This window comes from Cricetulus griseus, chromosome 2 (assembly GCF_003668045.3).
Source record: "Cricetulus griseus strain 17A/GY chromosome 2, alternate assembly CriGri-PICRH-1.0, whole genome shotgun sequence".
Lineage (NCBI taxonomy): Eukaryota > Metazoa > Chordata > Mammalia > Rodentia > Cricetidae > Cricetulus > Cricetulus griseus.
Genome location: NC_048595.1, coordinates 125,182,870 through 125,206,099, shown reverse-complemented (window position 1 = coordinate 125,206,099; position 23,230 = coordinate 125,182,870). Strand labels below are relative to the sequence as shown.

The 23,230-nt window shown below is 43.6% G+C and overlaps 1 protein-coding gene across 3 annotated transcripts in view; it reads left to right on the top strand.

The window, feature by feature from the left end:
* The first annotated feature begins 1,809 nt into the window (after nucleotides 1-1,809).
* The window catches only part of Ndufaf6 (NADH:ubiquinone oxidoreductase complex assembly factor 6), a 24,491-nt gene continuing 3,070 nt past the window's right edge, over nucleotides 1,810-23,230 (top strand). The window contains exons 1-8 of one of the 3 annotated variants that reach the window (XM_027403496.2): nucleotides 1,810-2,039; nucleotides 4,248-4,347; nucleotides 7,091-7,213; nucleotides 11,692-11,748; nucleotides 15,714-15,816; nucleotides 17,252-17,385; nucleotides 19,030-19,131; nucleotides 22,741-22,792. In XM_027403496.2, the coding sequence (XP_027259297.1) occupies nucleotides 1,843-2,039; nucleotides 4,248-4,347; nucleotides 7,091-7,213; nucleotides 11,692-11,748; nucleotides 15,714-15,816; nucleotides 17,252-17,385; nucleotides 19,030-19,131; nucleotides 22,741-22,792 (868 nt within the window). In that variant the 5' untranslated portion in view covers nucleotides 1,810-1,842. Of the gene's footprint in view, nucleotides 2,040-4,247; nucleotides 4,352-7,090; nucleotides 7,214-11,691; nucleotides 11,749-15,713; nucleotides 15,817-17,251; nucleotides 17,386-19,029; nucleotides 19,132-22,735; nucleotides 22,793-23,230 lie in introns of those variants that run through there. The other 2 variants (XM_027403495.2, XM_027403497.1) reach the window with 2 other exon arrangements.

The window sequence follows — 23,230 nt, the reverse complement described above, 5'->3', positions numbered from 1 at the left end:
TAAATATTGCTTCTGTGCCCATTGAAATTTCTTTTGCACAGGCAATGAGCTTCCTGTCTTGATTATACTCTAAATGAAAGTACTCAGAGATCAAAGTCATTTTTTGATATCAGCGAATTTGACTAAGAACATATTTTCATGTATTCACAATTCTTTTCTTAGGTAGCCCCACACAGGCCTCTGAACTCACTGTGCAGCCACAAATGACTTTGAGTCCTTCCTTCCTCCCTCCCCTCCTCCTTCCCTCTCTCCCCCTTCCCTCCCTCCCCTCCTCCTTCCCTCTCTCCCCCTTCCCTCCCTCCCTTTCTCCCTTCCTTCCTTCCTCATTTTCTGACACAGGATTTCTGTGTGTAGTCCTGGCTGTCCTGGAACTTGCTCTGTAGACCAAGCTGGCCTCAAAGGTCTGCCTGCCTCTGCCTCTCAAGTGCTGGGATCAAAGGCATGTGTCACCACCACCACCCTGTTAGATGCTTTTGCTTCTTATTTTTGGGGGGTGGGGGTGGCGGGTATTAGATGGGTCTCTTTATGTAGCCTTGGATCCTCTGGAAAATTAACAAGTACTCTCATTGTTTTAAATTGGAAATAGTTTTATTTTCATACAGTATACTCTGGTTATAGTTCCCCTCCTCTACCCCCTTCAAGATCACCCCCGCTTCCCCACCCACCAAAATCCACACCCTTTCTCTTATTAGAACACAAACAATGCTCTTAACCATTGAGCCATCTCTCCAGCTGGACATTGAATTGTTCATCCTTTTGTCCCTAATTCTCAAATGCTGGCATTATATGTGTGCCACCATACTTGTTGACTATTCAATTAATAATAGTCGGTAACAATCATTTGCAGTATAATTTCAGTTTTATTGTATTATAAAACATTTATTAGCATATGTTAATTATACATAGTAACAGGTTTCATTATGGCATGTACAGAATGTATTTCAATCATATTCACCTCTTGTTACCCTCCTTTGTCTCTTGCTCCTTTAAGCCGTCTCCCCATTTCATCAGGTGCTTATCCTGAATAGCAAACACTCTTACCCACTGACCTCTCCAGACTCATATTGGAATTCTAAATTATCCACAGGCGAAAGGCTTTGATTCCTGGCTGAGAGGCTACTTTCCTTTCTCTGGTTCACAATTATCTCCTCCTGTCTTGCCTCACTGTGTAGCACAGGCTGGCTTCGAACAGTCAACCCTCCTGTCTCAGCCTCCTTAGCGCTTGCATTACAGATGTGCACTTCCAGGCTTTGACCTTACCCTCATATAAACAGAGGCAAGTCGGCTTCTACAATGGTCAAGGAACTGGCAATGGGATAAAGCATGAAACAAAATAATGACCCCTCTTGGGCTTTTAGAGAGACAACCAACAGCAAGCAGCTACAAGGCTGGTGATTTGGTAGGTGATAATGGAGGCATAACATGTTGCGTCTGTCAAGCATCTTTGTTTTTTTGTTTTGTTTTTTTCTGTTGGAGCTATAGGAATACTCAGTGGTACCCGCTCAGGGCCACACGGGGAGGCCTCTGGGAATGTGTGTGGATGAACAGCGGACCTTCAGTATGGCAGGCTTCTGGCAGTGCGGTTACAAGCTAAGTGCCAAGACCAAAGGAGGATGGTGTCTCAGGGATGGCGGGATGTAACGTCAGCCGTTCCTCCTGTGAGAGGATGGACCCTGGGGAGGACAGCCCAATAGCCAACAGCCAACGTGTGGGACCACAGCGACACCTGGCTCTGGTCCGAGGGGCATCCCTTCTCTGTAGGGATGCCGGGACCTGCTGGGGGCGTGGCCGCTGGCAGGGGGCGTGGCCTCCGGGTCGAAGGGCACGTGCGTCGCGGGTGTCATGGCGACCTCCATGCTTGGTTCAGTCCGCGGCCAAAGGCCTTTGGGTTTGGTTGGCCTTTTCCGTCGCCGGCCGCCTCGAGATGTGTGGGAGCGTGTGCGGCGGCTCCCGGGACCCTCGGCAGTCCGGCGCAGCGTGGCGGCGACCAGCGGGCCCGGCATCCCGGGTTCCGACCATTATTGCCTGGAGCTGCTGAGGTGAGCGGTGGCGCTGTCCCGGGACGTCCCGGAGAGCCCGGAGCCTGCGGTCGGGGAGTGCTGAGCCCCGAGTTGGGGCTGCGTCCTCCGGGTCCTGCGTTCTGCTGCGCTCCGTGCAGGTGCCTGTTCACGTGGCCGTGGAATCCTGGCAGGATTTCGTCCTCTGCTCAACAAGTCACCCGGCCTGAACCCTGAATTCAAGGGACCTTGCAGTTTTGCATGCTTAGCACTTGTTATTCGTAGACAGCTAGTGACTTTAACACCGTTAAAAGACTTTGGGTTCTGCGTGCGCTGCACTATTAAACGTGTTTCACAGAGGCTACAGATTTAACCCCCTTTTGTGGAGTGCTTGTCTAGCATGCACGAGGGTTAGTTAGATCAACGTTGTCTCACAAAACCTGGCACACTGGCCTGTGACTTATGAGGCAGAGGCCCGGAGTGGAGGTGGGGAGTGGGGTTCAAGGTCATCTTTGGGCGTACATCAGCCCCACGAAACTGTACTAAAAATTGTTTACAAAAATAAAGTCCAAAGCAACTAACTTAATGATCCTTACAAATTGCGATCCCATCAAGGGTTGTAAGAATTAGAGCACTTAAGGCCTGAAGAGATGGGTCAGGGGTTAAGAGCACAGGCTGATCTGGAGGACCTGGGTTCGATTCCCAGCACCCACATGGCGGCTCACAACTGCCTGTAAGTCCAGTTCCAGGAGAGCCAATCCCCTCTGGCGTTCCTAGGCACTAGGTAGGCACGAGGTGCATTGACATATGTGTAGGCATATACATAAAATACATAATTTAAAAAATAAATTTAACAGCATTTAGATCAATGCCTGTCACAGAGTTAGGTTATTATCTTATTAATAGATGATCACACTTCATGTCAGATCAAGGGAACAAGGAATTTGCCTGTTAAAATAAATTTAACAGCATTTAGATCAATGCCTGTCACAGAGTTAGGTTATTATCTTATTAATAGATGATCACACTTCATGTCAGATCAAGGGAACAAGGAATTTGCCTGAGATTTACTAGAACAGTCTCATAACTTACCATGTTACCGTGGTATCAGGAAAGACATCTGGGAGTTCCTCCATAGACTTATGTGGGCCTGTGGGGTGGTTGGGCCTGCCTTGTGAACATTTATGGTTTAACAACACCTACCCTCTCCACCCCTTCGATTTGCCCTTCCTTGCTAACAGTGGTATCTGGTACAGTTTTTTGTTTTGAGATAGGGTCTTTTTTTTTTTTTTTTTTAAGTTTTTCAAGACAGGGTTTCTCTGTGTAACATCCTGGCTATCCTGGAGCTTACTCTGTAGACCAAGCTGGTCTCAAACTCACAGAGATCCACCTGCCTCTGCCTCCAGAGTTCTGGGATTAAAGGAGTGCGCCTCCACCACTGGGCTGAGACAGGGATTTATGTAGACATGGTTGGCTATGTAGACCAGGTTGGGCTGGATGTCACGGAGATCTGCCTGTCTCTTCCTCCCAATGCTAGGACTAAAGGTCTGTGCCACCAGTTTTTTTGTTTTTAAAGATGTGTTTATTTTATGTACATGTGTTTTGCCTGAATGTATTTATGTATGTGCACCTTGTGCATGCCGGTGCCACAGATCAGAAGAGGACATCAGACTCCTGGAACAATTGTGATGCTAGGAATCAAATCAGGGCCCTCTGGAAGAGCAACCTGTGCTCTTAACTGCTGAGCCATCTCTCCCTGCCCAGCATCTGATTTTAAAATGCTTAGTTTCAAGGGCCTTGAAGCCAGTGGTTCTCAGTCTTTCCTAACACTGTTACCCCTTAATATAGTTTCCCATGTCATGCTGACCTGCATAAATTAATTTTATTGCTATTTCATAACTTCAGTTTTGCTGCTGTTGTGAATCATAATGTAAATATCTGTGTTTTTCATTGGTCTTAGGCAACCCTGTAAAAGGGTCATTCAACCCCAAGGGGTAGTGACCCAAGGGGTTGAGAACCATGGCTAAGTTGTAAATAAAAATAAAATAAAACATAGATTTCCTTTTTAACATGTTTAGGATGAGAAGCAGACACTTTTAAAAAAAATAATTGTAGAGAAATTTATATAATTTAAGAACAAGGCCTACTGTGAACCAAAACTTTATTGTTTTCAGTTGGTTTTTGTCAGTATTTTGTGTGCAGCTTAGGGAGTGAAGACTAACTACTTTTCTTTTGCTCTGTTTGTTGTAGGAAGCGGGATTATGAAAGTTACTTGTGTTCCCTGCTGTTCCCTGCAGGATGCCGAAACTCTGTTTCTGCACTGAGGGCCTTCAACGTGGAACTGGCTCAGGCTGGTATTAAAATATGACAAGATGCTTGGGGGCTATGCTTAATACTGAACAATCAAGACATAGAGTAATTCATGTTAGATGTACTTAAAGTTTCTGCTAGTGTTTTTGTTTTTTTCTACTGCTTAGGCTTAATTCAGTACCAAAAAATAAAACTAGCTGGTGAATTGAATGTTTCTGGAAATGATTCTGGATTTTTATGTTTTTCTGTGGATATTACAAATTTGCAGTTAGCATTGCCTGTTAATCTAATAAACTCATGAGAATCATACTGCTTTCTCTTAACAGTTGCAAACTTTGTGTGTATATAGAAAATTGGAAAAGGTTGAAATTTAACGTGAAGTGAAGATGAACGTATTTTGGCATACCTACATGGTAGAACACAAAGAGTCTCGCAGACCCTGCCTGGTTTCTGTCTCAGAATTACAGGGAAGACTAGAGCCTTCTTCTTCAAGTGGACAGAACATGGGCAGATGCAAACCGTGTAAAGTGGTGTGGAAGGGAAGGGGCTTTAGTAGAATGGTCTTGGTCTTCTCAGGACAGCAAGTGGAGAGGTCAGATACTGGGAAGAGGGACTAAGGAAGTGCAGGGTCTTGAAGAAAGTGGCCCATGTATGACACGTTATTAACCGAATGAGTGAGTTTCATTCATGCATAGAATAGGCCATTGCTGCTGCTAGTGCCAAGGTGTGTGCACCTCCTGGTAGCCACCTTTCCACTGGAGCCTTGGCTACCATCCTCTGTCCCAGTGAGTCTGTCCTTTCCTCAGCTAAGCCTCCTCCTCCCTGAAAGTTTAGAAGCCACCAGCAACTCTCCAGGGACACTGAGGCATCTGCACCATATAATTACCCTGATTTTGTTTGTTTTGAGGTAGGGACTCACTATGTATCCCTAGCTTTCTTGGAACTCACTGTGTAGACTAGGCTGTCCTTTGACTGAGAGATCTTCTGCCATTGCCTTCCAAGTGCTGGGAATAAAGGTGTGCATCATGCCAAGCTCCATGCCATCACTCTTACATATAGGGGAATGAGAGTAGGAAAATCTTCCTTGGTTTTTCATTTTAAAGAAAGGTTTTTAAAAAATGTTATGTGTATGGTGTTTTGCCAGCATGTATGAATGTACACTGCATATGTGCCTGGTGTCCATGGAGGCCAGAAGTGGGTGGTGGATCCCCTGAATCTGGAGTTACAGATGGTTGTGAGTCACCACATGGGTGCTGGGAGCCGAACACCTGTCAGAGCAGCAAGTGCCCTCAACTGCTGAGCCACCTCACCAGGCTGCTGATTCATCAGTTTTGTGGGGGAAATGTGTGGCTGGTTGTCCTCATACAATCAATGTTGCATAATTGAAGTTAGTCACCAAAAAAATCAAGTTGCAGATTTGGGATCCACTGTACCGAGCCGCTCAGAGCTGATGTTCAGAGTTGATGGGTGACTCTTCTGCAGCTGGCTGTGCTTTCCGTGTCCATCACAAAAAGTGTTTCTGACCACCGGAGCAAAGCATACTTACACTTAACATATGCAAAGAGGCGAAGCAATCCAAATGCTGCAGTGGTTCTCAAAATGCAGATTTGGTGACACAGAGTGACGGTAGAAGAGGCCTGTTTGCTAAAGAAAAGGGCTTTTTGCTTGATTTCTTTGAATCAGGCTCTCATGTAACCCAGGTTGGCTTTGAACTTGCTATATAGCTGAGGATGCCTTGATCCTTTTGCCTCCACCTGTCATGTGTTGGCTTAAGGGTTAGTACTGCTACCCCAGCTCAAGAAGAAACCATTATTATTATTATTATTATTATTATTATTATTTTATGTGTATAAGTATTTTCCTATGTGTGTGTCTATATACCATGTGCACAGCTGGTGCCTGTGCAAGCCAGAAGAGGGTATTAGATCTCCTGGAACTGTAGAGTCACTGGAGAACTGGAGCTGGGAGTCACCATGTGGTTGCTGGGAATTGAACATAAGGCCTTGGGAAGGGCAGCCAGTGCTCTTAACTGTTGAGATGTCTCTCCAGCCCCAAGAAACAACACTTTTAAGACAGGGTTTCTCTGTTTAACAGTCCTAGCTGCCCTGGAACTTGTTTTATAGACTAGACTGGCTTTGAACTCCAGAGACCAGCCTGTCTCTGCCTCCCAAGTCAAGTGCTGGTATTAAAGGTGTGCATCACCACTACCCAGCAAGAAACAATTCTAAAAGCAGTGAAATGGCTAAGTAGAGTAGAAGAACTTACCTCACAAACCTGACGACATGAGTTCAACTCCCAGAACCTACATACTGGTAGAAGAGAGTTGACTCACTGAGTTGTCCTTTGATCTCCACATTGATTTATATACAGTTAATTTAGACATGGTCTCATTCTGTAGTCCAGGCTGGCCTGGAATTTACATAGCCCAGGTTAACCTCAAGCTCTTGGCAGTTGTTTTACCTCCCGAATACTGGGGTTATAGGCATGAGTCACCACACCTGGCTTATATATTATGTTAATAAAAGAGATTAATTAGTAGCATCAAGGGAAATGAGCATTGTCAGTTTTACACTTTGTGTTGGCTCTTAAAAATGTAGTCATGTAATGGTATAGGACAGTTTGATTAGCTCAGAAGTCCCTTATAATACTTGGTTTTCAGACAATAAGTTGTTATCGTTTGTTCATTTCTGTTCTGGGGTTTTAACCTAAGGCTTCTATACATAGACAAGCACTCTACCAATAAACTATATTTCCAGTCTAGAGTTTCTAAACTCTTTTTACAGGTTAAGGACTCAGTCTCTGAGAAAACAATTGGACTGATGCGAATGCAGTTCTGGAAAAAAGCTGTGGAAGATATGTACTGTGACAACCCACCACATCAGCCTGTGGCCATCGAACTCTGGAAGGTAAAAAAAAAAAAAAAAAAAAATATATATATATATATATATATATATATATATATATACACACACACACACACACACACACGCATACACATATATATACAATACTATATACAATATATATATATATAGACATATAGATAGATAGATATACATACACACAGTCATGCATATGTATATACTACTTTTAATATATAAGAGCTGTATTTGACCCTACTTGTTGGTGGATGTAGTTTCAGTAGTGGTGATGGTAGTGGGATCTGTCCTGAGTAGCCCTGGGCTCCTTCAGTGTACTGAGCTGCATGTTGGTTACTTGTCTTGCTGCAGCAAAATCTCCTTAAGGCAGGAAAGGTTTATTTGATCTACAGTTCCAGGGATACAGTCCATCATGGTGGGGAAGTGTAGCTTCAGGAATGGGAGAGTTGCTCACACTGCATCCAGTCGGAAATCAGGGAGCAATAAATACTTATGTTCAGCTTGCTGCCTACTTTAAATGTTAATTTATTGAGAGAGAGAGAGAGAGAGAGAGAGAGAGAGAGAGAGAGAGAGAGAGAGCGCAAGCTTGAGTGAGCAAGCACAAGAGCGAGCCATGAAGTACATGTGAGGGTCAGAGTACAACCTGTGGGACTCAGCCCTGACCAACCAGGTGGGTTCTGGGAATTGAACTGGGGTTGCCAGGCTTGGTGGCAGGCACCTTTACCTGCTGAATCTTCTCAGTGACCTTACTTCCTCTTCAGTCTGCCACCCTAGCCCATCGAATGGTATTGCTCACATTTACTGTGGGTCTTTCCACTTCAATTAACCTAATGTAGGTAATTGCTCACTTATTGTGTGTGTGTGTGTGTGTGTGTGTGTGTGTGTGTGTGTGTGTGTCTGTTTGTGGAGAGAGAGACTAGAGATTGATTTTGGGTACTTTCCTCTATTGCTCTCCATCTTTTTTTTTTTTTTTTTTTTTGAGTTCAGGTATCTCATTGAATCTAGAACTGACCATTTAGCCAGACTGGCTGGCCAGTGAGTCTCCAGGATCTTCCTATATATATGTCCCCCCCACCCCCCACAGCTACCCCCTAGTTGGGGGTTATAGATGAGTGTCACCAGGCCTGGCTTTACATGGGTGCTGGGGATCCACACTCAGGCCCTCCCCGTATCATAGAAAGTACTTTACCCATCCATCTACCTCCAGAGCTCCGTATTTCTTTGGGAAGTGTATGTGTACATGGGTGTGGCCAGAAGACAATCTTGAGTATCATCATTCTGGAGGCACCAGCCACTTTTTTTTTTTTGAGACAGGATTCCTTACTATACCTGGAGCTGACTAAGCAAGCTCACCTGGAGTGGCCAGTGGGCCACAGGGATTGCAGCTGGGATTACAAGCATGTGGCTCCATTCTAGCTTTTCCCTGTGGGTTTTGGGAGGGGCCTCAGGTCCTTATGCTTGGGTATAAACACTCTACTGATTAAGCTATCTCACCAGACCCTATGTTTCTTTTTTAAATGGAATTAAATGTAACTTAATTACATCTAATTTATTATTTTGTATATGTGTGGTGTGGGGGGTGGGTGGGAGAGGGATAGGGAGAGAGGAATGTTGGAATGTCACAGAGCACACACAGTGGTCCGAGGACAAGTCAGCTCTCCTCATCCACTGCCAGATTCCATGCAGTGAATTCAGGTATTCAGGCTTGCTCAGCAGGAGTGCTTACCTCCTGAGGCATCTTGCTGGGCCGTGTATTTTTTTTTTTAAGTGGAAAACAGGAATTTTACCTGTATATTATAAACTACTTATGTTTTCTACACAACTGGTTGCAGGATGGAAACCAAGTGTGATGCGATGGTAGAAATGTTTCTGCCCTGTCTGACAAGCACCTCTTTTGCAAGTTCTGATCCAGACCGAGCAAAGGAAAGTGTTAATCTTGTGTGCAAGGAAACATTCTCAGTGTGGAGAATGTGTGTTGTGGCTCTCTAAAAGAGCAGCAGGTGACGCCAGGCAGTGGTGCTGCATGCCTTTAATCCCAGCAGAGGCAGGCGGACCTCTGAGTTCAAGCCCAGCCTGGTCTACAGAGCAAGTTCTTGAATAGCTAAGATTACACAGAAAAACCCTGTCTCAACAAAACAAAACAAAACAGACAAACAAAAAACCACGCAACAGGTAAAAGCTTCCAAACCAAGCCCTGCAACCTGAATTTAATCTTTGTGACCTCAATTGAAGCTTCCTTCAGACTGAGCTGTGGGTATTTCCATGGGCACTGTCTAGATTTAGGAGGGCCAGCCCACTGTGTTCAGTACCATCCTGGGCTGACCTGGACTGTATAAGAAATCCAGATAAAGCCGAATGGTGGTGGCACACACCTTTAATCCTGGCACTCAGGAGGCAGGGGCAGGTGGATCTCTATGAGTTTGAGACTTTACTGGTTTACAAGAGCTAGTTCCAGGACAGCCTCTAAAGCCAAGGAGAAACCCTGTCTCAAAAAACCAAAAAAAAAAAAAATCCAGATAAGTAGAAGCCAGTGAGCAAGCCAACAAGTGCACACCTCTGTGATTTCTGCTTCAAGTTCCTGCTTGTGGAGTTGCCTTGACTGTCTTAGTGATGGACTGTGATCTGGAAGTGTAAGCCAACTAAATCTTTTCTTCCCTCTGTTTCTTCTGGTCAGATATTTTATTGTCACAGCAACAGAAAGCAAACTAGAACAAGCCCTGAGCTGTATCCCCAGCCCCGTTTAATCATTTACAAGTTCTCTTCCTCTCTTGTGTTCTCCACCTTTATTCTCTGTCTCTCCCGTTTCCTCCCTCTTAATATGTGCATACACACACGTGTGTGTTTGTGTATATGTGTATGTATATTATTCACACAAATAATTCTTCCTAACTCATTTGAGAGTGTTACATCATTTCCATAATGTAATACAGTAAGTATTTTGGGATTTGCTGATAATGGGGATAGTTCCCTGCCTAGTGTAATAGTGCTAACCCTAATCCTAACGCCTAGGAGGTGTAGGCAGTAGGGCTGGAAGTCACAGCCTAGGCTGCGTGACAAGACCCATCTCAAAAGAAAGCATGCAACCCCTCTGTATCCCAAAAGGATTAGAGACAAGTCTCTCCTATAACGAGAACAGCTTGAAAATTCACTAAGTTTACTCCTACCACCCCCATCCCATGCTTCTCTCTATAGCCAGGATGACTTGTAATTCACCCTGTATTCCCAGGCTGGCCTAGAACTTGAAGCAATCCTCCTGCCTCAGCACCTCAAGTGCTGAAATTACAAGTGTGCCTCCTCATGCCCCAAGTGACATAGACTTTTGTTTTTTGTTTTTTGGTTTTTGTTTGTGGTACTGAAGACTGAATTTAGGACTTCTCACATACTAGGCAGGAACTCTACCATAGAGTTAAAGCCTGCCCCCCACCGTGTACTCCCCCAACTCCATGCCTCCCACTTGATATTTCTTTTTCTTTCCTTCCCCCCCCCCCCCAAGACAGGATTTCTCTGTGTAGCCCTGAATGTCCTGGAACTCACTCTAGACCAGGATGGCCTCAAACTCAGAGATCCGCCTGCCTCTGCCTTCCAAGTGCAGGGATTAAAGGCATGCACCACCACCATCCAGCCATTTTCTTAAGAAATACAGTCAAGTCTTAACTGTTTTTTTCCTCTCTGGACATTCATTTTGGATTTGTCTTAATATTTTCTCATTAGATGTAGGTTATGAATTCTTGATGGAGTGCTTAATAGAAAAATGTATCCTCCTGGTATCACTTCTGGAGAGACACTTATCCACCCGGTCACTGCCATCTATCTGTCTGTCTGTCTATAGATCTACCTACCTACCTACCTACCTACCTACCTACCTATCTATCTATCTATTTATCTATCTGGGCCTTACTCTATAGCTCAGACTCAAACTTACGATGATCCTCCTTCCTGGGCTTCCCAAGTACTGGGATTACAAATGTGTGGAACCATTTCCTGTTGTTCTCGGGGTTTTAGGTGCTTTTCATTCAGGGGGAAGTGGTTATTTTTGCTAATGAGACTCTGTGCTGTGAAAGACTGAATGTAGTATGTAAGCACCGAAGTCAGGTATGGCAGCAGGCAGCTCACTACTGAGTTCTTGATTTTATTTAAAAGTGTAATCAGGCAAATGAGAGGGTTTAGAGGGAGGAAAGGGAGAAATATTGTCATTAATCTTAATATCAAAAATAAAAAAAAAATGAAGGCACCTAACATTGAAAAAGAAGAAAAAGGAAGAACATAGAATCATTAGATGTGTACCAGTACAGCGGAGTGAAAGGCTGTGGGAAGCCATACAGAGTCATTCCTGGATCATTGCTTTTCTCCTGATGTCTTGTCAGCAGAGCTGCCTGTCTGATGAGTTGTAACAAGTATTCTCTTACCTAACATTGCATTGCATAGTGTATTTTGTTCATTTAAGTACCTTCTGAAAGTCATTTCTAGTACCTTCTGAAAATTTACAACACTCTCGTTTTTTTTAGGCTGTCAAGAGACACAATCTAACTAAAAGATGGCTTTTGAGAATCATTGATGAAAGAGTAAGTTGGAATTGCCCAAGTCTTAAGTGTTTTCCCTTCTTGATCCTTAGGTTAATTATTTGTGGAGGAAAAATTTTTATATGTGTGTTAATCTTTTAGAGGAAGGAAATTTAGAGAACAAAGGTATTCTTACATGTCATACCTGCTACCCCACTCCCTACGGCCTGTCAGGTCGAGACTAGAACCTAGACAGAAGGCCAGCACCTTGGCATGTGCGTTCATGCGTATGTGTGTGTGTGTGTGTTCCAAGGTCTGTAATTACAGGCATTACAGGCATTACAGGCATAGGTCACATGCCCAGATATCTGATCTTGTTTCATGTACATTCTCACTCTCTTCATTAACTCCATTGGATGTTTTCAAAAAGTAAACTAGGGGTTGATTAGGAATTGCATCATTTAATCAGCAAATGCATATGTATCTTTAAAAAAAAAAAAAAGACTTTCTAGACTGGGGAGGTGTCTCAGTGGTAAAGCTTTATAATGCTAGATTTAATCCCTAACACTACAAAAACTAAGTCAGTGGATAAGAAAGCAAGTAGAAGAAAGCCTTTGAAGAACATAACTACATGTGATCACCATACCTTAAAAATGACTCATTTCTTGATGCCACCAACTGCTCAAGTAACCTTTAGTAAGGCTGGTCACACATCTGTCCTGTTGCTTAGATGTGTCCAAGAAGTAAAGACAATGAAGTCCCAGGGGTGGAGATCACTGTTAACTGCTCAGCGCTAAATTCTGACCCAGCCCAGCTGCTACTTCTCTGGGCCCTGGCGTCATTTTTGTAGTCTTTTTTTTTTATATATTTTGGGTCAGTGTCCTCCTCAGCCCAATATTTAATAACACACCATTGTCAGAACACTGTACATTTACTTATTCATTTTTTTTTTTCAGACAGGGTCTCATAAAGCCCAGGCTGGCCTTGAACTCACTTGTGCAGGATGACCTTGAACTTCTGACCCTCTTGCTTGTAATGATTACAGGTCTTCTGTGCCACTGCGCCTAGTTTTCATGCTGTGCTGGGTTTATGGATGTTACCCACTGGACTACATCCCTGGCCCATAAGTTGTTATTACTATTTTTTAAGATTTTAAAATTTTATGTGTATAGGTGTTTTGTCTGCAAGTATACCTGAGCACAATGTGTATGCATTGCCCAAGGAATCCAGGAGAAGTGTTGAATCTTCAGGGACTGGAGTTAGATGGTTTTAGTCAGGTAGACATTATGCTGAGAATCGAACTGGGTCACCTGAAAGACCAGCAAGTGCTCTCAACTACCAAGTCATCTCTCTAGCCCTAAAATATTTTGAGACAGGATCTCACTGTATATTTCTGACTGACCTGGAACTCACTAGTGGTCCCGTTATCCTGAACTTGAAGCAGTCTCCTGAGTGCTGGGGTTACAAGAGTGTGCCTTCATACTCATCCCCAACATTTAGTGGCTAAAGGGAGACTAGGTAAAACTAAAGGCCTCAAGTTATCTTTTTTTATATTAAAGGCCAGGTTTCATGTAGCCACCCTGTTCTGGAACTTCTGATAGATCACCCTGCTGCACCTCTGGGATGCAGGATTACAGGTGTGTGCCATCATGTCCAACTTGCTGGAAGCTGCATTTTTGATGCAGGCCTCATCTAAGTTTCACCTCCTTCATCATTGTCTTCTCCACCTTGTTCAGTTAATAAGCTGTTTATATGACATAGCTGTAAAGTTGTCATCAAACTGTGGTATTGGCAGAGGATGGACATACAGATGAGTGGTATAAAAATAGAGTACAGGGGCAGGCACGATGACTCAGCAAGTAAAATTACTTGCTGCAGAAGTTTGACCCCTTGATCCCACAAAGTGACAAGAGAGAACTGACTTCCCAAAGTTGTCCTCTGACCTACACATGTCCATGTGCAACAATTACACCTGCTGTCATATATTCAAACACGAAATTATATCAATCAGTTATAAAAAGAATTAATAAAAAGAATTAAGAGAATATACAAACCATATTTTTATAGTCAGTTGAGTGACAAGAGTATCTGGACAATTCAGTGGGAAAAGGTGGTGTTCTCAGTAGATGGTGCCAGGACCACAGTGTATACGCCTGCAAAAAAAGGACTCTAGCTAGCTGTTGTGGTGCGGGTCTGTACTCCAGCACTGGACATGTGGGGTGAGGGTTCAAGGCCATTCTTAGGTACAGTCATAGTTAGGGGGTAGCTTGGGTTACATGAGACCCTGTCTAAAAAATATTAAAGCTAAATAAGTAAATAGACTGAATCAGGACCCCTGCCTCACAGTGTATCTGAAAGTCAGCAATTTAGTTTGATGGCCTATCAAAGAGCCCAAAACAAAACTTTGGAGAAAACATTGATGTAAACTGTAAATCTTTGTGATTTAAAATTAGGTGAGTTTCTTAAATATGATATCAAAGGCATAGATAAGAAAACAGAAAAGAGATAAATTAAAATTCATCAAGATTAAAAGCTTCAAAAGGCTGAAAACCCCAGGAGAATGGGAAATACGTTGTCAGTTACTTATCTAATAAGTGTTTAATACCTAACATACATCAAGACTCTCTCAACGCAGCAATAAAACAGGCAGAGGAGACACATGAGCAACCTATAAGAACTGAAGAAGGGAAGCTCCATATCTGCAGGGTTGTGCATTCCAGCTATTCTTGAGCCTTATTTTGTGAGGTTATTTGTAAGCACTGATATGTAAGACTTTGATGGGGTGGGGAATTATTCTTGTTTTTTGAGATAGGGTCTCATGTAGCCCTGGCTGGCGTGGCATTTATATAGAATTTTTAAAAGATTACATAGAATGAAAAATATATTTAAAGTATTTTATATGTATAAGTACTTTGCCTGCATGGATGTTTCATACAGCATGTGTAGGTATGCCTGAAGTGGTCAGGGGACATTGGATCCCCTGACATGCTAAAAACAGAACCTGGGTCTCTGCAAGAGCAGCAAGTTGTAGCCACTGAGCTACAACTCCAGTGCCATGCCTATCTATGTTTTAATCTTTATTGTACACAAAGCAAATCTGTTTAGTGAAGATGGAGGTCTCTGTTTGGCGTGGTCCCGACACCCTTCAGTCCCAAATAAACACACAGAGGCTTATATTAATTATAAACTGCTTGGCCAATTGCTTAGACTTCTTACCAGCCAGCTCTCTCTTAATTATTAGCCCTTAACTATTAATCTATGTATTTCTACATGGCCTTATCTTACCAGAGAACGCCTGGCTTCTTATCTTCCCAGTAGCTACATGGTGTCTCTCTGGCAGCTTCTCTCTAACTTCCTCTTCCCAGAATTCTAGTCTGGTAGCCCCACTTCTATACTTTCTGCCTGGCTGCTGGCTAGTCAGCATTTATTCATCAGCTAATAAGAGAAACATATTCACAGCAACAGGACAGCCCCCATCATCTCTACTTTTCAGTCTAATTAAAAAGGAAGGTTTTAACTTTAACATAGTAAAATTATATAGAACAAAACAGTTATCAAGCAAGAATTATAATTACAATATGTAGTCCATTAATATTTGGCAAAATTTAAAGAAAATATTCTATCATCTATCCTATTTTTGTGAGTCTAAAGTTTTATGTGTAACTTATCTTTTATTATAACTAAGGAAAACCATAATCATAACTATCTGTCTTCAACTCCATCAAAGACCCCAAAAGGATAACGAGTTTCTTCAATGCCCATCTTCCTCTCTGAAGTAACTGGTGTTTCCAGGAGCAGTTGTATCTCATTGTCATGAAAAACCCTAATAAACCATTTTAAATGCCATATTCTGTAGGTATTTGAAAGGTTTAAATTATAAAATAAAGCTAAACCAATGACTTCTCACCTCTGAGTTCTTCTGGTTTGACTGGAAAAGAGTGACACATTCTTATTTAAGGCTAAAAAATTAGCATTTTCATTATAGAGTAATAATTCAGCATCTTCATTTGCATTTTCTTTGACTTCAGGAAAAGAATCTGGATGACAAAGCATATCACAGTATCCAGGAGCTTGAGAATTACGCTGAGAACACTCAGAGCTCTCTTCTTTACTTGACACTAGAAGTTCTGGGTAAGATGCTTTTCTCCTTCATGCCTCAGACTGCACTTCGAAGTTTCCTCTGTATTGTCCATAAAGTAACAGTTTTCCCCCTTAGAGACAGGGGTTCACTGTACAGCCTAGGCTGGTCTCAAACTAGAGGCAGTCCTCCTGCCTCAGTTTCCCTAAGGGCTTTGATTACAAGTATGCACTATCATGCCTAGGTACAACTTTTATTTACTTGTTTTTGAGACAGAGTCTCACAATGTATCCCTGGCTAATCTGGAACTCAGTATGTAAACCAAGCAATCCTTGAACTCATTGAAATCCTCCTGCCTCTGCCTCCTGAGTGCTGGGATTAAAGATATGCTCCACTAGCTAACTTTTGTTTTTTAATAGGAAGAAAGAGAACATCTCTATTACCCGTGTGTGGTGATAGCTTGCTTGTACAAATAAAGCTTGTCTGAAGATCAGAGGATGGAGCTTGCCACTAGCTAACCATAGAGGTCTGGAGGTCTGTACAGACAGACAGGAAGTGAGATGACTGGGCAGAGAGAGGATATAAGCGGGAAGAAACAGGAATTTGCTCTCTTTTCTGCTGGGAAGCTAATGAGGTAAAGGTAGCTTTGGCTTGCTCCTTCTCCTCTCGGATCTCTCAGCATTTTCCTCTATATCTGACTCCAGGCTTTTATTCTTTAGGCCAATTAAGAACTCCGTTTACACTTGTGCATTTATATTCTTTTCGGAGTGCAGACTCCCAAGTGCTCAGCTCTCACAGAAGCGGGAGGCACTCGTGAGTGTTCTAGGTTAATAATCTGGTAGTGCCGATGGATTTCCTTTTTCCTGCAGCATCTCCTATGACTTGGAGAGGCTGTACTTCAATCTTCCCTGTCAAAAATTCTACCCCATTTCAGGGAGGGATGGAATAAAACTATACTTACACAATTTTATGAGATTTCTTTCTCCTCTCCTTTAAGAATATTTGAAATGGCACTTATCCTCTGACCTTGTTCCAACTTGGTGGCATCTTATTATAAGGAGAAGATTATTGGGGTCAAGGACAATAGTATCTTATTTGAAGAGAGTGATCTGTCTTTATGTCAGACCACAGAATACAGTCCCTGTTGAATGTCCCAGGCCTGTCCTGCTGCACCCTAAAAGTAAGATTGTTATGAAATTGTTTCGAGGGAAGAAATAAACACTTAGTTCCTCATAAAATCTGATTAAATTCTCAATGTGTTCTTGGTGTGCTAAAGTTGGAGAGTTAACGAGTGTACATTTGGATACCTGCTAGTAGGAAGATGGTTGGCTCATCCGTGGCATCCACTTTCCCTCATAAATCCTATTTTCCAGATGTTGAACAGGATAAATACTTTTTCTGGGTTCTGATGATGTCACATGCTATTTCTCTTGATTTACTATGCTTCAGGGACAATAGAGCAACCCCTTTTGGTGTCTGTCATTCTAGGTGTGAAGGATCTTCATGCAGACCATGCTGCTAGCCATATTGGAAAGGCACAAGGAATTGTCACATGCTTGAGAGCGACACCCTATCATGGTAGCAGGAGAAAAGTGTTTCTGCCCATGGATGTTTGTGTGCAGGTGAGGCTGTGACCTGCTAATGATTCTCTGGGGACAGCAGGAGGGGAGTTATTCTCTGTTTTGTTTAGTTTATTCCCTTGCTATTTGAAATGTGTGCACATCACTTCCTACATGTGCCCTGCTCAAGCATGAGGTGCCTGGAGGTGCAATGATAAGAAGGCCTGGATAGCCTTCACCTCCTTGCCAATGACTAACTCCCTTCAAGCAGTTATAGTAACCTCATCTGGGTCTGTTTGTTATTTTCTTTTATTGGTGGGAATAGTTTTTGTTTTGGGGACAAGTTCTTTGGTAGCTCAGGCTGAACTTGAACTCTTGAATCTTTAAGTAGCTGAGGATGGTGTTGAATTTCTGGCCCTCCTGTCTCCACATCTCCGGTACTGGGATTACAAGTGTTGGCCACCTCACCCCGCTGGAACATGTCTTTTAAAAATGTTTATCAGAGGCTGGAGAGATGGCTCAGTGGTTAAAAATGTTTACCAGAACTTTTGGTTTTGAATGAGGTTCTTTATTGTCTGCACTTTTAAAAAACATTTATTTTTTTATGTGTCTGTATGAATATGTGAATGTGTATATCCCCAGGGATGCCTGTGAAGGCCAGAGAGAGTCTCAGATCCTCTGGAGCAGGAAGTTCTGAGCCAACAGATATGGGAATTGAGACTGGAACCCAGGTCCTCTGCAAGAGCAACAAGTGCTCTTAACCGTTGAGCCATCTCTCCAGCCCTTCTTTTAATCTTCTTATACTTTGTTATGCTTTCTCTCTCTCCATGCATCACACACACTGTATTAGTTGGGGTTTGCAAGAGAAACAGAACTAGGAGAATGAATATATATCCTAACAGGGGTTTATGACATTGACTTGCATCATGGACACTTGAGTAATCCATCAGTGGCTGCCTGCCCACTCGAGAAGCTGAGAACCTTATCAGTCGCCATGGCTAGATGCCTCAGCAATCCCAGCCTGACATTGAAGATCTGGGGGATTTCTGGAGAGCTGTGGGTCTTTAGTCCACATTTGAAGGTCAGAGAAGCTGGACTCCAATGTCAGTGAAGGATGACAGTAGTGGCAGCAGCATGGCAGATGTACTCACCAGCAAGGAACAAAGGTAGCAGGCAAAAACAGCACTGCTTTTCATTCAGACATCTTTATATCTGCCCATCTGGGAAACTGTCTTCCCCCTTAGTTAATCCTTCCAGGGAATACTGTCACAGACCCACCTGCATGCATGTCTCTTAGTTGATTATATAGCCAATCAAGTTGATAAGGAAGATTGACCATTACAAACTTATACACACACAGTTTAAAAATTAGCCATTATTGCCCGGCGTTGGTGGCATATGCCTTTAATCCCAGCACTTGGGAGGCAGAGGCAGGTGGATCTCTGAGTTCGAGACCAGTGTGGTCTACAAAAGCTAGTTCCAGGACAGCTTCTAAAGCCACAGAGAAACCCTGTCTCGAAAAACCAAAAAAAAAAAAAAAATTAGCCATTATCCTATATGTATATGTATATATACATACATATATATATATATATATATATATATATATATATATATATGTATATGCTGTCTGTCTTTGCCTGTTTTCTTAAGCAATATTGATTTTAAGTGTGCTTGTAGATTCCTAAAATTATATTTTCTTCACAGCATGGTGTTTCACAAGAGGACTTTCTACGGAGGAACCAAGATAAAAATGTGAGAGATGTAATATATGACCTTGCCAGCCAGGCACACTTGCACCTAAAGCATGTAAGTAGCTCCTTTGCCCAGTTATTTAGGAGGCTGTCACCATTAGACAGGGCTGTTTCCATGGCATGCTATATGTGGTGGTTTGAGTAGGCTTTATACCAGGCTTTCTATTGGGCCACCAGCCATCTCCCAGATCATGATACAGTAATTATTAGTTATGAATGCTCGGCCTTAGCTTAGGCTAGTTTCTCCATAGCTCTTATAACTTAACCTGTTTCTCTTCATCTGTGTTTTGCCTCAGGGCTTTTTCCTTCCTTCCTTCCTTCCTTCTTTCCTTCCTTCCTTCCTTCCTTCCTTCCTTCCTTCCTTTTCTTTCTTTCCTACATTTCCTGCTTCTTCTGTCTGTCTGGCAGCTGCCTAGCTTCTGATCTGGGTGTGTCCCTCTCTTTCTCCTTCATTCCCTTCTTCTCCTCCTCTCTCTTGAGCCTAGATTTCTCCTCCTACTTATACTCTCTGCCTGCCAGCCCCACCTATCTCACTCCTGCCTAGCTATTGGCTGTTCAACTTTTTATTAAGCCAATCAGATACCTTAGGCAGGTAAGGTGAAACAAATGCAACACATCTTTACACAACTAAAGTAATATTCTGAAGCATAAACAAATATAACACTCCTTTACATAGTTAAATATTCCACAACAAGATATGGCCCCCATGGACTTAAGTATTTGAATGCTTAGCCCATAGCAAGTGGCATTATTAGGAGGTGTGGTCTTGTTGGAGTAGGTGTGGGTTTGTTGGAGGAAGTGTGTCACTGTGAAGGCAGGCTTTTAGTTCTTACAAGCTGAGGTCTGGCCAGTGGTACCCAGACTCCTGCTGCCTGTAGATCAAGACATAAAACTCTCAGCTCCTTCTCCAGCACCATGTCTGCCTGCACACCACCATGTTCTGTTTCCTGTATAAGAGTTGCTGTGGGGGCTAGAGAGATGGCTCAGAGATTAAGAGCAGTGGCTGCTCTTCCAGAGGTCCTGAGTTCAATTCCCAGCAACCACATGGTGGCTGACATCCATCTATAATGAGATCTAGTGCCCTGCAGGCGTAAGTGTAGGCAGAACAGTGTATACATAATAAATAAATAAATAAATCTTAAAAAAAAGAGTTGCTGTGGCCATGGTGTCTCTTCATAGCAATAAAACCCTAAGATATTACGGATTTATATATACATGATAGCATTTCTGTAGCATACTATTGATTCTGACCTTGGCAGTCTCTGTTCCACTGTTCATTGGATTCCTAAGGTTTATCTCAGGGACTATTGGAAACTTTTCCTACTCTAGAAAAACCCCTTTCCACCCTCAGCTGGTGAACATACCCTTTTGTGAGTGAGAAATGGCTCCGTGGTTAAGAGAGCAGATTTTTCTTGTTACAGGACCTGAGTTCAATTCCTAGCACCCACATTAGATGACTTAGAACCACCTATAACTCCAGCTTGAGGGCAGGGGAGATCCGATGCCTCTAGCCTCCATGGGCACCTGCTCTCACAAGCACACAGACACACAAATTTACACATAGTTTTCAGGGGGGAAAAAGGTTGGGAGATGAGTTAGTGAATCATCCTGTCTGGCCCACACAGCTTGGTCCTGGTCCTCACTGGAGCTTCTCAGGAATGAAGAAATGACAAACTCTGAAGGAACAGCAGGGACACATACAGAAAAGCTAGGACCAGCTAGTCTGTGCTCACTCTGAGGGCAATTACTACTCACCTGGAAACCAGTGTTTAGTATTTGAACGCCAGGGGGAAGGCTTAGCTGGAGTCAGAGGGAGGTTCTGTAGGAGAGTGGTCTCAGGCATAATATTGTTAGACCCTCCCCCCCCCAAAAAAAAACTCAGGTATCCGGGGTCCCAGGCCACGACTGCGGTCATCCCAATCACCAGGCGGATTCGAGAGCTTGCTGCAAACGGCATGAGGCTTTATTGTAATTTAATGAGCTAACCCCATGTTAGCTCGGGTCTTTTGTCCACCCACCATGGCGGTTGGCTACAAAAGACAGCTCCTAGGGGCTCCTGAGAGATCTTGTAGGGCAGCGTAAGGGGAGTGTCTAGGGGTACGCACAGGCTCACAATTGGTGTGCCTCCAGGCTTGGAGGGTTTGCCCTGTGTTGATTGGTCAACTGGTTGTTATGGCCCATAGGCCCTCCCAGGGTGGTTACTATGCTCTGTGCGTCATTGCTGTGTGCTTGTCCGTAAAGTACACCTAGGGTGGTAAAGCATAGCGCCACCAGCTAACTTCTGATTGGTTCCTTGTCACGAGGCAGGCACCTAACCTCTAGTAACTAAGACAAGGTCATAGAGCACGTGTTACTGTCATGGCTGCGGAAATGGGGGGCTGGTCCCTTCAATATTCCACACAATATGTCTATATTCACACAGACCAGTGGAAGGCTTTGCCATTGCCATGGGTCTGAGGTGATGGTGGTAGTGTCAGTGGGGCTTGACATGGCTGTGCTTTCCACAGTTCGATTTACTTAGGAGAAGGATAAGGGGTTTCTAGAGAGATATGCATGTGTGTGTATGTATACCCACACCCACAATGAAACTTGATAACTGACTATGACAAGATGGTGAGGAGAGCGAGTCAAAGGCTGTTCAGGGAGTTCACACATTAACCACACCAGTGCCAGTCAGAGCTGCTAGATAGCAGTGTCCTGGCTATAGTTGGATTTGAGGGCAGTGACATTTAGGGAGATGGACTACTGGAGAATGCATGATTGTGTCTTGGGAAGGTCAGAATTGGAGTCACCACGTGAGAGCTTACTGTCACAGCTTAAGTCTGCTCAAGGAGAGTGTGTCTCTAGATGAGGATGAGGGACAGAGCCCTGTGGCCTCATCCATTCATCAGGTAGAAGGAAGCAGGGTCATTAGGAAGAAGGCAAATGGCGGACAGGAGAGCTGGGGGTCTGCATCTGAGAGCAGAGAAGAAAGGAGGATCACGTCCCATGCTGCAAAGAGAAAGGTGACCATGGTATAGAAAACCGTGGGTCATCTCGGAGCCTAAAACCGTAGTGTGCAGTCAGGAAGTAGAGGCAGGATATAAGAAACAATGTGGCTGAAGACCAGGAAACAAGGCAAGGTCTGGCCAGTGCAGGTTGATGGCATTGGCCTAAGTGGACCAGGTGTCCACAGCCTGGAAGAGTCAGGTTGAATTGAGACTAGGGGTTAAATACAGAGGCATTTGAGTTCAGGAAGAATAGCTGATACCTGATCAAGGTGAAGTAATGATGTAACAATATGAACTCATCAGTGTTGAGTGATCTAGAGCAGAGGCAGGAGACTACCTGAGAGGGTTATCTGTGCTAGATCTAAACAGGGGGCTAGGCTAGGAAGTGTTAGCTCAGGGCCGAGGGTCAGAGTTAGTGGGAGATGTCAGGGAGTTGGAAATCTCCCAGCCACCCCTAAAAGGAAGAGGTTTTATACACAGAGCTGATTTTGCCGAGTCCATGCTGCTTTGAAGCTAAGCTGGCAGCAGGAGGTGAGCTGTTTTCTTGCTTTTGTGGTATCTTTGAACTGTGCAGCTGCTTTGTGCTTACCCTCACAGGGAGACTTTGCAGATGCATTCCAACCAGTTTTTTTTTTCTTTTTTTTCTTTTTTTTTTCATCTTCTTTTAAGGCAAGGTCCTTCCACAGAAGTGTTCCTGCGAAAGCACTTCCTGCATTTCTTCAGACGGTGAGTGCTTCAGCCGAAAAGGCTGGGTAATATGACTAGAACCAGTTCTTAGGTTTGGTTCAGTCCCCACTGAACTTCTTGGTTGGTTTACTGCCTCCCAGTGGCTTGATTAGTCTGTGATGGTCACACCTGTACTGCTGGATTGTCACTGGCACAGGCTCTGTAGCCAGGCTACATTGTGTTTGCTCTGCTCTTTCTAACCGTGGGGCCTTAATTTCTGCAACCCCTCAATTTACTCATCAGTAAAATGGGAATGATAGAAGATACCACCTTGTGGGTATGTCTCCAGGGTGACCTGAAATACAGTACTGCCAGCCATAGGTCGTTGCTGAGCTGGCTGCATTGGAGTAACCTGGAAGGCTTGTGTAAAAGGTAGTTTCCTGAGCTCAGATTTCCTGGTGCAGGCCAGCGACATGACTCAGCTGTAAAGTTGCTTCT